Source organism: Erythranthe guttata, chromosome 8 (genome assembly GCF_056151865.1).
Source record: "Erythranthe guttata isolate IM_541 chromosome 8, IM_541, whole genome shotgun sequence".
In the NCBI taxonomy this organism is placed as follows: domain Eukaryota; kingdom Viridiplantae; phylum Streptophyta; class Magnoliopsida; order Lamiales; family Phrymaceae; genus Erythranthe; species Erythranthe guttata.
Genome location: NC_142540.1, coordinates 25,201,602 through 25,216,783, shown reverse-complemented (window position 1 = coordinate 25,216,783; position 15,182 = coordinate 25,201,602). Strand labels below are relative to the sequence as shown.

General features: G+C 33.1%; 1 protein-coding gene and 1 long non-coding RNA gene across 2 annotated transcripts; one reads left to right on the top strand and one right to left on the bottom strand.

Moving 5' to 3' along the window:
* Nucleotides 1-406: 406 nt before the first annotated feature.
* On the bottom strand, nt 407-1,256 carry LOC148768907 (uncharacterized). Its single transcript, XR_016032942.1, has 2 exons — nt 1,100-1,256; nt 407-840 (listed from the first exon to the last, which is right to left on the bottom strand). It is a non-coding gene; the product is annotated as an uncharacterized LOC148768907 (long non-coding RNA).
* Nucleotides 1,257-4,535: 3,279 nt separating this feature from the next.
* Nucleotides 4,536-13,515, top strand: ATH13 (ABC2 homolog 13). Its single transcript, XM_088822537.1, has 21 exons — nt 4,536-5,258; nt 7,247-7,382; nt 7,528-7,694; nt 7,819-7,939; nt 8,021-8,121; nt 8,216-8,314; nt 8,559-8,669; nt 8,774-8,853; nt 8,969-9,038; nt 9,546-9,619; nt 9,700-9,769; nt 9,853-9,941; nt 10,081-10,205; nt 10,788-10,868; nt 10,950-11,010; nt 11,110-11,164; nt 11,314-11,412; nt 11,514-11,603; nt 12,139-12,198; nt 12,313-12,436; nt 13,123-13,515. Exons 1-20 carry the CDS (start codon nt 4,833-4,835, stop codon nt 12,427-12,429), a joined length of 2,232 nt encoding a protein of 743 aa, XP_088678663.1. The 5' UTR covers nt 4,536-4,832; the 3' UTR covers nt 12,430-12,436; nt 13,123-13,515.
* The last annotated feature ends 1,667 nt before the right edge of the window (nt 13,516-15,182 follow it).

The following is a 15,182-nucleotide window of genomic DNA, read 5'->3' as shown; positions in this document are numbered from 1 at the left end:
GGACGAGTGTTCACTTCCACCAATCATCTCTTGCCAGCTCATCAGGTCCCCCTTTAACAAACTTCCACTGCAATATAATGGCATCTTCAACTCAGAGAGTTAGATATTCTCCACTTGCCACGTGGAATTCATTCATTCCATCCCAAGTACTTTCCAAATGGATCTTGCATTAAGTCTTCTAGTTGGATTAATGTCGATCAATTCTTTCAATTTTCTATATATATTCCCTTATAGCATTTATAAAATTTTATGTCATAATTATTGAAATTATAAAAAAGATATATGTTAAAAATGACAATATATAAGTACCGACGTTGGCAGATTTTCGATCTGTTATGACAATGAATATGTGATGGATTAATGACATAATTTATTAATGCATTACCTAATTAGTACCATAATCAGATCACCAAAGTAATTAACTCGATATATGATTGCAAATAAAATTACATGAAATAGTAAAACGATAAAAAGAGGCCGATAATTATTTTATTGTTGCACTAATTAATTTAAAAGGCCTTGTTTTTTTTATTTTAGATTAATTTGCAAATCAAATCTAGCATACTGGTGGTGTTTTTTCGACCGGGCACTTCTTATTGGATTTGTATTTGCAGTAGCATGCGCATTTCCCGGAAGGTTTTTGCTTGGCCGGGTACATCAGTTTTACGTCGTCGTCCATTGTTGGTGAAGCTGGCGGCGATGATGGATCCACTGTGGCACCCGGTTTCGCGCAAAATCCGAATATACCGGTGCGCTGTTTGCACTTTGTTTTACATACATTTATAGTCACGGTGCAGCCCTTGAACTCGTTGCACATTTGGGGACCGGCTGTCGACTCATCTGAAACATCAATCACATGCAAGAAATTTAATTAGTGGAGAGAAAAATAACTCGTGTTATAAATTAATTAATATCGTTTTTTTTTTGTTTTTTTTTTGTCTTTGTAAAAACAGGGTTTTCGTTACGTGGGGTTTTATTAATTAACTAATTAGGTTTGCATGTATATTTCGATTAATCGGGAAATATATATATCACCATGCATATCGTTTTCACACAATGTTTCTCGAAACCGTAAAAAATAAAATAAAAAATGACGAACCTATAGCGAAGATGAAGAGAAATACGAGAACGTAAAACGCTATTTGCATCTTCATCTTCAAGAATATACAATAAGCTATATATATATATATATATTATTTTTAATTAGATGAAGATATATATCTATATGTTTGTAATGTCTGCAGATGAATTGTGTGAGTAGAAGCTGCATGGATACACTTATATATATACTGTTGTGTAAAAAAATAAAATTAATTATAATTTACCATTTCAACCTTGGTTTGGTGAAAGTTGTACTTTTTCAACCAACCTCAGATATTACAGATTAGGACATAGTTAATGTTGTTATTATCCAGAAGATAACAGATGTTACTTCAAATTGTGTTTATCTCTACATATGTTCTTTTCAAATTTCGATGCATGCATGCATGGCCACGTGTACTACAAGAAACCTGCTTTTTGCAATGTAGTACGTACATTGATATATAGAGACAAAGTGCAATCGAATCTAGAGTTTAGAGCAATGGTTATTATAAGTACTGTAAACCCTAAAAATATTTTAGATGTTTTGTTGGAAATCGTATGCGAAAAAAATAGTTCAATGTCGTTTTATTTGTTTTATTTACGTGTCGAGATATATTTTTCGACGAATCGGTGAAATGTTCGAGTAAACTAAAATATTATTATCTCTAAGAAATTAAGGGAATTAATTATGTATAGTACTAGAGCATTTCCTTTACTCTTTATTAAGGTGTGGATGTATTTTATGAATCTTGTAAATGTTACACTAATATGTGAAATTGGTCACGTATACAACAGAAACTCGATAAAGTAATACTCTATAAATTAATAATTTTGCTTAAACAATAAATTGTCCCGATCCCAATTCGATGACAACGTGCTTAATTATTAATTCGATAATTTAATATTCCATTAAATTAATAGAATTTTGATAGTTCAGATTGTATTAATTTTGAGAACCCTATTAATACAAGATTTTGCGAGGTTCAACCTTCTAGTGTATTGTTAGTTGTTACAACACAATACGAAAATATTCTAACCCGACTACTCAATAAAAATAAATACGTACAGTTTAATAATAGTAATCAAACGAGACCTTAATGTATAGATTTACTTAAATCTCACGACCTTAATGATACAAATTGATTAAATGCATATAAAATCCCCAATAAAATACATAAAATTAATTGCAGTTAGTTATGTATCGGTCGACGGAGGCAATTTAGGGCATTAAGGATGTGCACGGCTCGGTTCGGTTCGGTTTTAATTTGGCTAAAACCGAACATGAACCGAATATATCGGTTTTTGTAAAATAAAAAATCGTGTATGTCGGTTTTTTATCGGTTCGGTTTCTTTCGGTTTCGGTTCGGTTTCGGTTTTTTTTCGGTTCGCTTTCGGTTATTTTTCGGTTCAAGAGTAACTATATATTCAAGTTGTACAAACAAAAGAATACAATTACAATTACAATTACTTTCACAACTTACTAATGCAATGAAAATATAAAATCTTTAATCCCATAGGACTTAACGTAATTTAGATGATGTATTATGCTTCATTTTTTTCCCTACTTTCATCTACCACATTATGAAAACCATGAACTCGAGTAAATTTTTAATTACTAAATAAATAAAATACAATGTCTCAATTTATGAACAAATGCTTAGAATGAGACAAGTAATTAAAAGATAGAAAGTAAAAATTAGGGTAAAATAATACATATATTATATAAAATGAAGTCATTTTATAGTTTCGGTTCGGTTCGGTTATTTACCTTTCCACCATACCGAACCGAATAATTCGGTATTTCAAAAATAAAAAATCGTACATGCGGTTTGCTATTCGGTACGGTTTGAAACGGCTCGATTTTTCTGTTTTTTGGTTCGGTTTTTCGATTTTTCGGTTTTTTTGCTCACCCCTATAGGGCATGGCTGGTTAGACATTGGCGTCGAAGTGGCATTCACATTAATGGCAGCAGTATTTTTGTCCAATCGCCGCCGCCTTCGTCGTCGTCGTTTGTACATTCGCCTACCCCTTTATATTTGTTCTTGCACTCTAACCAGCAATAATAGTCACTTTGTTTGCACCCTATTTGCATAATGCACCTCTGCAGATTTTGATGCTGCTAATACCTGCTGACCTATAAATTTTGATGCTGCACTTTTATATACGTAATTATATATTGTGTTACTATTATAATAATATATATTAATATTATTATATATTTTAGGGCAAATTGCAATTCACCCCCTTAGAAAATGTATTTTTTGCACTTACCCCTCAAAATACAAAAATGAGACTGTCCCCTTTTGAAATATACAACTCGGTGCACTTTGCCCAAATGTGTATTTTCGGTCTAGTTCTCACCGAATTAAGGGTGTGTATGTCATTTTACTTTTTCCACTTGAAAATCCTCATTCCAGAGTCACTTAGGTTTCCCAACTTAACAAAATTCTCTTTCCAAATTGATGAAATTCGCTTCCAAAATTAGACGAAAATTTCTTCCAAATTCGACAAAATTTGTTATTTGTTCTTCATAACCATTGTAGTGTAGGGTGAAAAAATGTTAAACGACATTTAAAGCCTTGAAAAATGAAATTACCCTTCCAATTTACTCAAATCCGACTAAAATTAAACCGGAAATACATATTTGGGGCAAAGTGCACCGAGTTGTATATTTCGAAGGGAGACAATCTCGTTTTTGTACTTTTGAGGGGAAAAGTGCAAAAAATGCATTTTTTAGGGGGTGAAGTGCAATTTACCCTTTATTTTATTTATGTTTATCATGTAAAATAAATAATAGGACAAAATGCACGTAGCCCCTTAGAAATTTATAGTTTTCGCACTTCCCCCCTATAAATTAAAAAATGAGACTCTCCTCCTTCCAAATTTTGTTATATTTGCATTTTCCCCCAAATGAGACTTTTGGGTTTATTTTTCACCAAATTTTTTATATCGTCAACTTGAAAGGCATTTCGTCCTTTCACCAATCCCACACAGATTAATCTCCGAGAAACCTAATGAGGCATGCAAATATGATACCGCCCACCGCTACCACCGATATTTCCGACAACACATTCTCAATGCTCCCCATGAGCGCAGCCGATGACGCGCCCATTCGAGGAGGCGTCGCTGCATTTTATGCCGAGGTTCTAATATTGATGCAACAGCAAAATCAGAACCCATCTGAGCATTGGGTTTTTCAATGATATTAATATTTGGGTGGAATTGGAAAATGACGAAAATGCCCTTCAAGTTAATTGAGATATCAAAAAACCGGTGAGAAACTCCCAATCGGGGGAAAGTGTAACTATAATAAAATTTGAATGGGGAAGAGTCTCATTTTCTAACTTATTAGGTGGAAAGTGCGAAAATTGAAAATATCTAGGGGCGAAGTGCATTTTGTCCTAAATAATAATACAAAACAAAAATAAAAAGCTCGTGAATTAAATAAAATTAACCCCACAGCTGCACGGGTGCACCCCCACAGGAACCTATCAACCAATAAGAAACCTCCATTTTCAACTGAAGCTAATCTTCTCTCTCTCCACGTACACTCCCTTCTGTCCACACCCTCTTCTTTCTCTCTCTAAAAAGCTAATTCGATCAAAAAAAAAAAAGAACCCAACTCCAATTCTCCTTCACCAGATTCTCCGTCCTCAATTTTGCTCACACTCTTCACTCCCAACAAATGAATTGCTGGGTTCACTGAGATTTTTCAAGAAACCCACTCTTTTTTTTGTAAAGAAAAAAAGATGGCTTCTTTTACAGCTTCTTTAGCTGCTCCTATTTTACCGGAAATCATCTTCCGTTCACCCCATAACCCGACAAGAAAGTTCAAGCTATCCCCCTTCAGACCCATTAATCTTCGGACAAGAATTACAGCTGTTCAGAGAGAAGAGAGCGCTGTTCTCGACGAAAAGGACACTGAATTGGCGACTAAGCTTAATAGCAGGGTTAATGGGAATGCAAATGGGGGTTACGGCTACAGTAATGGTTCGGTTGGAAATTACGGAAATGGGTCTGTGAAATTCGAGAGCGGCGATGAGAATTTGGACAAGTATGTAAATGGGAATGGGAGGAGAGAGAAAGTGTTGCAATTGGGAGATGGGGTTAGTAAGAACAAGACTGTGGAGGAGATTGGGCAAGAGGATGCTTGGTTTAAGCAGAGTCGAGTCGAGGTGCGTTGTTGTTTGTGTGTTTGTGCTTCGATTTCTCGTAATTTTTTCGACCTTATGTTTTTTTGTTGCTGCAATTTCTTATTTTTTTTAGTGAGAGTTAGGACTCGTTTGGTTGGGCAGATTAGCCGTGATTAACTAAATAATTGGACTCTGGTTGATGTTTGGTATCCCGGTAACTAGCCGGGTCGACCCGCAAATATTATTTTATCATGGTTTTAGTTACTGGATCGACCCTGAAATATTATGTTATCATGGAAGATTCAATAATACAATTGGGTTTCGCTAGATTATTTAAATAATCTTATCTTGACTAGGAGGCTTGATTTAAGCAAAGTCGAGTTGAGGTACATTGTTTGTGTGTTTGTGCTTCGATTTCTCGTGAACTTCCGTCTTTTTTTTTTTTTCTTTTGCTGCAATTCTTTATTTTGAGTGAGTTGGGCCTCGTTTGGTTGGGGAGATTAGTCGTGATTAACTAAATAATTGGACTTTGTTTGATGTTTGGTATCCCCAAATCCCAATAACTTGCTGGGTCGACTCAACCCGCAAATATTATGTTATCATGGTTTATCCTGGAACATCCAATAATACAATTGGGTTTCACTAGATTGTTTACTCTTATCTTGGCCACCAAACGAGGCCTTAGTATTGATGTTGTTGCTGTGCGGTAAGAGTTTGGTAAGAGTTTATTCTGATGTAATAACAGTTGTGACAAACTGTTTGTGATTGTGGGATAGTATTGATTGAGGGCATGTCTTAATCTATCAACGTTGGGCCTCGTTTGGGAATATCGATGGGATTGATAAGATTGATTGAATTGGATGAAACTCCGTTGTCCATGATTATGTAATATGTGATTATGTTATGTTTATGTTTAACGTTTGTGATTATACAATTCTTGCATTGGGTAGTAATTCTCGTTTGTTTGCTGCGATTCTTTATTTTTAGTGAGTTAGTACTATTTTGTATTGTGTACTGATGTAATAACAATTGTCGCAAACTATTTGTTGACTGTGCGGTAGCCGTAGTGTTGATTGAGGCCGTGTCTTATTTTATCAACGTTGCGCCTCGTTTGGGAATGTTTATGGGATTGATAAGATTGATTGAATTGGATAAAATTGCATTTGTCCATGATAATGTAATATGTGGTTATCTTATGTTTAAGATTTTTGATCATGCAATTCTTGTATTGGGCAGTAATAATCCTTCGTAGGATTGTGTAATATTTGATACGTCTTTATTATATTGTCTATCAAGACCCATCCTTATTCCCCAAACGAGGCCGTTGGATATTTATCAATATACAGTAGAATCTCGATAAATTAATAACATCGATTAAATAATATTTTATCTCAGTCCCGACTTGGTGAGAACGTGTTAAATTATTAACTCGATAATTTAATAATTCACTAAATTAATATAATTTCCCTAGTCCCGACTGTATTAATTTATAGAGGTTTAACAGGATAATTGCTTCGAGTCTAGTATGTAGGAATTCCGGCTGTTGAATTAAGAAATCTATATAGTTAAAAAATATCTAGTCATTGACATAGGCCTCGTTTGGTTCTTAAGACAAGATTATCCAAGATATGATTAAGTAATCTTATGAAAATCCAATTGTATTGTAGTTCCTGATGAATGACCACCTCAACCAAAAGCTTAAGCTGTTAGTGAGATGTATCGTTTAATATTAATATTTCCAACAATTCCAATAAATAATCTCCCAATTAGCCAAGATTAGAGCCATTTTTCTACAATTGCGTGCTGACCCGAAAAGTTATTGGACTAACCAAACATCCAATAAAGTCCAATTTGATTAATCACGGTTAATCTTACCAACCAAACGAGGCCATAGATGATAATAGAGATAATGATACATACTTTATGTGAGCAAAGAGGCGAATTTTTAACAGTTTTTTTATTTATTTATATATTTTTTTGAATGGCGTATAAATCTTGTCTGAAATAAAAATTGTTTAATGTTCCGACAGGTATCTGTTGCTCCCGGTGGTCGTTGGAACAGATTTAAAACCTATTCGACGATTCAGCGCACCCTCGAAATATGGGGAACTATTCTCACTTTTATCTTCCGAATTTGGTTAAACAATCAGAAATTCTCTTACAGAGGTTAGTCAAAACAGATTTTAGTCCCCATATTACAAGATTAATTTGCTTAATTAGTGCTATGGTTGTGTTTTTCGTCTCCATTTACATTTACATTTTTTTTTCATTTTTATATTATAACGGACTCGAAAAAAATGCATGAGCTCAGGTGGAATGACGGACGTAAAAAGGGTTCAAAGGCGAAAGATTCTCGCAAAGTGGTTGAAAGAAAATATTTTGAGACTGGGCCCCACATTCATCAAAATCGGTCAGCAGTTCTCTACAAGAGTAGATATTCTCGCACAAGAATACGTCGATCAGTTATCGGAGCTTCAGGTGAAATTCAGTTATCTGTTATATAATCATTTATGCTTTCTTGAAATTAAACATTGCACAAGAGAATCTCGAAAATGCTCTTTCTATTGTTATTTTACGAAATAAATTGCATTTTTTTTTGCAGGATCAAGTTCCTCCTTTTCCTTCAGAAACAGCTGTATCGATAATCGAGGAAGAACTTGGAGCACCTGTAGATAATATATTTGAAAGATTCGACCGAGAGCCAATTGCAGCAGCAAGTCTCGGTATTTTTTATTAATTCATTTTAAATTATTGCAATTAATTTATTTTAATTTTATTACCTAAAAAAAATGATCTTTATGCAGGCCAGGTCCATCGAGCGAAATTGAAGGGGCGAGAAGTTGTTATCAAAGTACAAAGACCTGGTCTTAAAGATTTGTTCGATATCGACCTTAAAAATCTAAGGGTTAGTCAAAATATTAAAAAAAATATCTTCATTTTGATCTTGTTTAAAATTCATTAAAAATAAAAGTTGATATAAAATCGACCCTTTTTCTTAGGTAATAGCTGAGTATCTTCAGAAAATCGATCCTAAATCTGATGGTGCGAAAAGGGATTGGGTCGCTATCTATGATGAATGTGCAACTGTCTTATATCAGGTAGTTAATTGATTTAAATACATTGTTATATATGATTTTTTTTCTGTATTTGTAAACACACTCGTATAATTATACAATGTACTAATCGAGGGAAGATTCTTTGAACTAATAAATTTCGGGAACGAATGGTCTAACTGCATTTTGGTTACGGGTATTTTGGTTTTATATATATAGATTGAAGAGAAATAAAATATATTCGAATTATGGTAAGAGTATATAATTGAGTGTGGTTACTAATTTTTAGGAAATCGACTATACGAAAGAAGCTGCAAATGCCGAGAAATTTGCGGAAAATTTCAAGAATTTGGATTACGTCAAAGTCCCGACAATAGATTGGGAATACACTACCCCACAGGTATTATGTCCTAAACCTACCGAAGTTTAATTTTTCAAATTTTTAAATACTAGATTTTTTTTTTTTTTTTTTATAATTTATGTATTTGATTTTTTGTTTTCTAGGTTCTAACAATGGAATATGTTCCGGGAATCAAAATAAACAGAATAAAAGCCTTGGACCAGTTGGGTGTGGATCGCAAGAAGTAAGATGCGAAATATCGAACAAGTCTAATTATTATCGCACTCGTCAATTTTAAAACGTTAATCGAATTTCAAGAATCGTATATGATTTTGCTGATGATGCTTAATGCTTGATAGGTTGGGTCGTTATGCTGTCGAATCTTACCTGGAGCAGATATTGTCTCACGGATTTTTCCATGCTGATCCAGTGAGTTTTTCTCGGAGCTATTTAGTTAGAATTTTCGTATATATTTATAAGTTTAGCAAAAAATTGACTTAGTCGAAGGAAGAATTATCCGAGTACTAATTTTAGTTCTTATGTTATTTCGAAAAAAAAATGGGGAAATCGGAATGAAAAACTTGTTCCAAAATCGAAAATTTTCGGGAATCGGCAGAATTCGGAATTTCCATTTTCTTAATCACCTATAATATAAAATATATGATAATATCATTATTTAAAGATTAATTTTTGGAAAGAAAAAAAAAATCGGATAGGAATTCGGTATCTAATATAAATTCCAATTCTGTTCAAAAAAAAAAAAAATCGGAAAAATTCGGAAATCGGAAATATTTTGATCAGAATCGTCAGAATTCGGAAATTGCATTTGAAATTACTCCTACATTGTAGAATAATGAATTACTTGTCAATTGTCATAATTTCAAAACTATCTGCCTTTCTTTCGGTTAACCATGTTGATCCTCGATTCAAATGCAGCATCCCGGAAATATTGCTGTGGATGATTTCAATGGTGGAAGATTGATTTTTTACGACTTTGGGATGATGGGAAGGTACATTTCTTCAATGTTGTTTCTAATACGAGTTGGATGTTATAACTGCAAAATAATGTCCTGTCATTTTATCTTTGCAGTATAAGTCAAAACATCAGAGAAGGTTTGCTAGAAGTATTTTACGGAGTTTACGAAAAAGATGCTGAAAAGGTAATTTTGATATTTTTGCTATATATAAATATCAATATTTTTTTATTCCACCCGAATAAAATGTTTTAATTAATCGGGTACAGGTGCTTCAAGCAATGGTTCAAATGGGTGTTTTAGTCCCTACAGGAGATATGACAGCTGTCAGACGAACCGCTCAGTTCTTCCTCAACAGGTTTTCGCCTTATAAAATTAATTTTTTTTTTTGTTTTACGAAGCAACTCTATTTTAGTGACGGGAAAAAAAAGATTCGGTTGTCTCGAAATTTTGAATTTTAAAAATTAAAAACTTAAAAAAGTGAATTTGTTGTGCAGCTTCGAAGAACGCCTTGCGGCGCAAAGAAAAGAAAAGGAATTAGCGACACAAGAACTCGGATTTAAGAAGCCGTTGAGCAAAGAGGAAATGGTCGAGAAAAAGAAGCAACGTCTTGCTGCAATAGGTAATTTCACCGACGTTATTTAGTTTCGTTTTGTTGGTAAAATACGCCATTCGTTAATTAATTAATTACTTTTATGGCCGAGACGCAATTATGAAAAAATGAACTCTTATCTTGTTTTATTAGGCCTCGTTTGGTTGGTAAGCTTAGCCGTGATTAACTAAATAGTTTTAACTTATTGAGATGTTTTGGTCAGTCCAATAACTTTTCGGCACGGCCCGTAATTGTGGGAAAAAAATGGATCTAATATTTGCTAATTGTGAGATTATTTATTGGACCTCCTATAGTCCAATATTATAATTAAGGCCTCGTTTCGTTGGTTAAATTAGCCATCATTAAATTAAATAATTACGTCTGATTTTGATATTTGGTCAATGCAATAACTTTCCGGGCCGGCCCGCAATTCTGTAAAAAAATGAGCTCTTATCTTACCTTAATGGGGGATTGTGTATTGGACCTCCCCTAGTCCAATTATACAATTTTTTAGATTTAGTTTTCTCAATAATTAATTAGTTTTTTCAATAATTAATTAATTAGTTTTTCAATAATTAATTGATTATTATTATTTTATTTTTTTATAAACAGGTGAAGATTTATTGGCAATTGCAGCAGATCAACCATTTAGATTTCCCGCCACTTTCACGTTTGTTGTTAGATCATTTTCAGGTATACTTAATTTCGTTTAATTTCGACTATGTTGTTATTTGCTCATGATTATTTCTCTAAAGTTAAATTCAATCTCCATAGTGTTGGATGGTATTGGCAAGGGACTCGACCCTCGGTTTGACATTACCGAAATTGCTAAACCGTAAGTCCGTTACGAATTCACGGGATTTCAATAATTGTTTCATTTTCAATTTTATAACATTTGAAATTAACGGCATAATTTATATGTTTTATTTCACAGCTATGCTTTAGAATTGTTAAAGTTTCGTGAAGCTGGGGTAGAAGTTGTTCTAAAGGCAAGTTTATTAACCCCCCCCCCCCCCCCCCCCCCCCCCGTTTTCTTTTAGCTCGATTTAATTTATTTTCACCAAAATTGGCTCGAAGAGGAATAAACATTAATTAATAAAATAAATGCTGAAAAATACGAGCTCTCGATTATATACAGGATTTCAGAAAGAGATGGGATAGACAATCCCAAGCAGTTTTTAATTTATTTAGGCAGGCCGATAGAGTCGAAAAGCTTGCTGACATCATCCAGCGACTGGTGAGCATCGATTTTTTTTTCCTTTACTTTTTTTCAATTGTTGTAAAATTTAATTGCGAATTTTTAAAACCGTAATTAATTATGTATTGTTTTGTTTGTAGGAGCAAGGAGATTTGAAACTTCGTGTAAGAACATTGGAATCGGAGAGGGCTTTTCAACGTGTTGCCGCCGTTCAAGACATGGTTGGCAGTGTAAGTTTGTACTAACATTAATTGATTTTTAGTATTTTATATTCATAAATTATGGTGGAAATTGGAACATAAATTCGGAAAAAAATCGTTTTAGAACAATATTTTCATTCCAAGTTCCGATTTTTCCAATTTTTTCGGAACGAAATGTAATACATATTAGGTTTCGATTTTTTATCCGATTTTACCCAAAAATTACAGTGAAAATATGTATTATATATTTTGCATGATAAATGACCAAAAAATTGGAATTTCTGGATCCTGCCCATTCCCATAAAAAAATTCCGATTTTGGAACAATTATTTTCATTCTTATTTTTCCGACTTTTTTTTTTTTAAGAATTGGAATTAATTGTCCACTACCCAAAAAAAATAGAATTTTTCGGAAAATGTGAATTCCAATCAATCCGTCTGATTTTCACTATTCTTAGATAATTCAAAATTTGTTGATATCTTGATTTTTTTTTTATTATTTATTTCTCTTTGATTGGTAGTTCGATTTTAATCCTTTCAATGTTAATTTGGGTGTCGATTAATAGGGAGTTGCTGCTGGAAGCTTAGTCAACCTTGCCACAATACTACACCTTAATTCGATCCAGGTTAGTTTTCGACTCGAATCAACTCAATCGCTGCTTTTATCCGATATATTTGCTAATACGTCTTTAATCACGTTTAACTCGCTAATTAATTAATTTTTTTTTTTATCTCTCCAGATGCCGGCTACCATTGCGTTCATCTTGTGTGCATTTTTCGGCCTTAAAGTTCTGATCGGCATGATTAAGGTTAAGAAATTCGATCAAAGAGAACGCCTAATCACCGGAACTGCTTAAATAAACGGTAAGTTTCCTAAAATTCTTTTTATACATTTTTGGGCAAATTACGGCCACCCCCCTGAGGAATGGCCAAATTACGAAAAAAAACCCTCTTATTTGGGTGATTACAGCCACCCCCTCCTAAATATTTTTACATAAAATTTATGTAATTCGGTTATTTACTGAACCAAATTGTATATTCAGTTTGGTTAACGGTATGAAATGTTGGCGTACTGAAATTTCGGTTCGGTTTTGCCAATTAAACATCCCTAAATTTACCTACCTCTGGAGGGGTTTTTTTCTAAGATAATACATAGTTGAGGGGGTGGCTGTAACTACCCAAACATGAGGGGGGGTTTTCGTTATTTGACCATAACTCTGGGGGTGGCCATAATTTGTTACAACTTCAAATTATTGCAATTAGCATCCATGTGTTACATCGAATTGCTAAAAAACTACCCCCATTTTATTTTATTGGCAAAAAAACCCCTATGATTCAACTTTTTTTACCACACAGCCCCCTAAATAGGGGTACTAATTGCCATTGGTAAAAAAAGTTAAATCATAGGGGGGTTTTGGCCATAAAATAACATGGGGTGGTTTTTTAGCAATTTGATATAACACAGTGGTGCTGATTGCAATAAACTCGCCGCAATTATACTTTTATGGTAACTCCTAACATAGAAAGCTTGTTTTCTTTCTCTATTACAGTCTTCAAACTCAATAATGATATTCGAGCGATAGCTTTGTTGTGATTTCAATGGCGGTTGATAATCGCAAATTTCGGAAATCGGGATCGTTCATTTGAAATTGAAACCACATTTAAACGGCAGCTTGGACGGTAAATCTTTATTTGAGAGTCGAAACATATATATGTGGCGTTAATTTTGTTTCCATAGTCGATTCTCTCTCTCTCTTTCTTGATCTCTCTCTTGATCTCTCTCTCGATTTTTGGGGGTAGCTCTCTATATATGTAGATATATATATATAACTGTATAGTTAACTATGAATGAATGAGGCAAGAGGCCATGTAAACATATTTGAGATATATATTTATTATTCTGACAAAATTTGAGTTATTAACATGCAAATTAATTTTTTTGCATTGTTTGTTACATTTGTATGATCTGATGACTCATTTTTTTTATGTTTTTTTTTTTAAATTAGAAAAAATAAAAAAGAAAAAAAAACACCGATGTGGTGGTGTTAGGGTTTTTTTCTTGGGTAAATAACACTTAACCGCCCTGTGGTATAAACTTTGTGCACATGAACCCTCTGTACTTTCAATATAGTACATGACCCCCTTGTATTTTAATATAAGCACATAACCTCCTTGTAATTTTCAAAAAATTCTCTTCCTAATGAGTTGTGAGTATGATTATTTACCAAGTAGAAAAATCATAGGGGGTTATGTACTTGTATTAAAAGTATAGGGGGTTATGTGTACAAAGTTCAAACTATAGGGGGGGTCATATACTTATATTGAAAGTACAAGGGAGTTATGTGCACTAAGTTCAAACCAGAGAGGATCTAAGTGCTATTTTAGTTGTTGAGGAATAAGGTTGTTGGATGAAGTGAATGAGCTGTAGAATGGATGTGTCCCATGTGCACAAACCTTCAAAATAATTTAAAATTGCTCTTTCCAAGTCTTTGTAATTTATTTATTTATAATATTGCTGTGTCGGAGGATTGAAAAATAAATATTATAGTAAAGTCATATTTGTTGCCAGCCTAAGAGCTAAAAAGCACACAAAAACATTATTATCTTTTTTTCTGTCGATTTTAGGATTTTGTTGGGTGCATTATTGCACTTTTATATGTACGGATTTTGAGAATTTATATCAGGTAAATTACGATCATTCCCTGAGGTAATGTTATATTACGAAAAAGATTCCTTATGTTTGAGTAATTGCAATTACCTCCTCAATTATGAATTTTCCACCCTTATGGTGTCAGATTCAACATAATCTTTTATTCTGTGTAATTTCTCTATTTTGTACTCAGTTTTGTATAAAAATGCAGTTTCTAATACATCACAATCTAATATTTACAAGCCAAGACATACATTTTATGATCATCATATTTCAAAATATGGAGCTCTAATGGGGTAAAACGGGTATAAACTGGAGAATATTCTACGTAATCTAGAAGATTTCACTAAATTTGACACCGCAAGAATAAACATATAAGAATATTCCAAGTTAAAGGGGAGTAGTTGTAATTACCCAAACATGAGGGATTTTTTTGTAATTTAACCTTACCTCAGAGGTGTTCGTAATTTACTAATATAGATGCAAGAAACATTGAATGATGATGAAGACAACATCAAAAAAACACAATGTTCAAAAAAACATGCATGTTTATGGTCATAAGTAATGCCAGATAAATAAACCAATCGTGATTAACCAAAGACTGCTAATTACATGTTAGCTTAATTAATTATAGATTAATCAGTAAGTGGACCACAATCAAGGTTGACCAAGAAATTAAAGACAACACATTCTTGATTTATGAGCCAGTTAAGCTCATGCCCAGATTAACAAGAATCTGATTATATAATAACCACCTCCATTACAGTTTGTCAGAGGTATGTTGGAAGATTATCAGATTTATTTTATATATATATATATATATATATATATATATATATAAATGAAAAGTCATTGTAAGAAGTTAGCTAGTAAAACAAGAAGAAAGAAGAAACTTTTGATTTTTGTAAGAGATTAATTTGGCAAGTAAAACATCATTAAGGACAATAGTTTATTTTTTAA

Excerpts from the sequence above, each read along its gene's own strand:
- ATH13 (XM_088822537.1), top strand. The coding sequence starts at position 4,833 with ATGGCTTCTTTTACAGCTTCTTTAGCTGCTCCTATTTTACCGGAAATC. Across the intron at positions 8,315-8,558 it reads GTGCAACTGTCTTATATCAG|GAAATCGACTATACGAAAGA; the intron begins GTAGTTAATTGA and ends ACTAATTTTTAG. Across the intron at positions 9,770-9,852 it reads ACGAAAAAGATGCTGAAAAG|GTGCTTCAAGCAATGGTTCA; the intron begins GTAATTTTGATA and ends AATCGGGTACAG.